General features: G+C 53.6%; 1 protein-coding gene across 1 annotated transcript; it reads right to left on the bottom strand.

Moving 5' to 3' along the window:
- Positions 1–435: 435 nt before the first annotated feature.
- Positions 436–1,136, bottom strand: Pmar_PMAR009869 (protein KRE1 precursor, putative; the record flags this gene model as incomplete). The annotated part of the gene is made up of 2 exons (XM_002788884.1): positions 436–1,057; positions 1,108–1,136. The coding sequence occupies 2 exons, from the start codon at positions 1,134–1,136 to the stop codon at positions 436–438; spliced, it is 651 nt and encodes a 216-aa protein (XP_002788930.1).
- Positions 1,137–1,195: the final 59 nt, after the last annotated feature.

Genomic DNA, 1,195 nt, shown 5'->3' with positions numbered 1-1,195 from the left:
GCTTGATAAGAACACATTGAGCTGCCGAGGATACATCAGAGGTTCTAGGATATCCTACCTCTGTACTTGAACTCACTATCAACAAAATTGTCAGTATATCAGCAATCGGAATTCAGACCCTAGGGGATCAACATGAGCTCATGCTACTAGCATGATGCTAGTGCGTGAGCGAGTACACCCACCGCTGTCAGTCTGGCGCGGCTTGCCCGCCTTCGCTCGTCTGTCTCGAACGCTCAGATAGCTCTGGTGCACTCCAGATAGGTTTCATATTTGGGTGTATCGTCGATGCTCTCGTGATGTTGGGGCGCAACGTATCCTTCAACGCAACTCGGGCAGATAAACACTTATACACTCGTTATCAAGGCATCCTGCAGTGGCCAGGATTGTATTAAGATGCACTCCGGGACATTACAAAGCTTCATTAACCTAAATCGGCTACACAATCGGACTGAGAGTAGTCTCGGAATCGGTCGTCTCCACAGTAGTAGCAGCGACCTCATCGGTCACAGCAGCTGTGCTGACCGATAGAGGGGACGTGATAGTAGTAGGCTCAACAGGAGCATCGATCGTAGTCGTGACAGTCGCAGCCTCCGTAGCGACCTGGGTGGTAGCATCAGAATCATCCTTGTCTCTACCGGGAGCTTCCCAAGCTGCCGTGCTGATAGTCACTTCGCCAGTCACAGAAGCTGCAGTAGTGACATCAACCTCATCGGTCACAGCGGATGTACTGACCGGTAGAGGGGACGTGATAGTAGTAGGCTCAACAGGAGCATCGATCGTAGTCGTGACAGTCCCAGCCTCCGTAGCGACCTGGGTGGTAGCATCAGAATCCTCCTTGTCTCTACCGGGAGCTTCCCCAGCTGCCGTGCTGATGGCCACCTCGCCAGTCACAGGAGCTGCAGTAGTGACAGCAACCACATCGGTCACAGCAGCTGTGCTGACCGATAGAGGGGACGTGATAGTAGTAGGCTCAACAGGAGCATCGATCGTAGTCGAGGCGATGACAGTTGCCGTTTCAGTAGCGACCTGGGTGGTAGCATCAGAATCATCTTTGTCTCTGCTGGGAGCTTCCCCAGCTGCCGTGGTAATGGCCACCTCGCCAGTCACAGGAGCTGCAGTGGTAGCACCAACCTCATCGGTCACAGCAGCTGTGCTGACCGGCAGAGGGGACGTTATAGTAGTAGGCTCAACAGGA

Source organism: Perkinsus marinus (assembly GCF_000006405.1).
Source record: "Perkinsus marinus ATCC 50983 genomic scaffold scf_1104296927422, whole genome shotgun sequence".
NCBI classification, from domain to species: Eukaryota; Perkinsozoa; order Perkinsida; family Perkinsidae; genus Perkinsus; species Perkinsus marinus.
The sequence above is the reverse complement of the archived record's forward strand: the minus strand, read 5'-3'. Positions and strand labels throughout refer to the sequence as shown.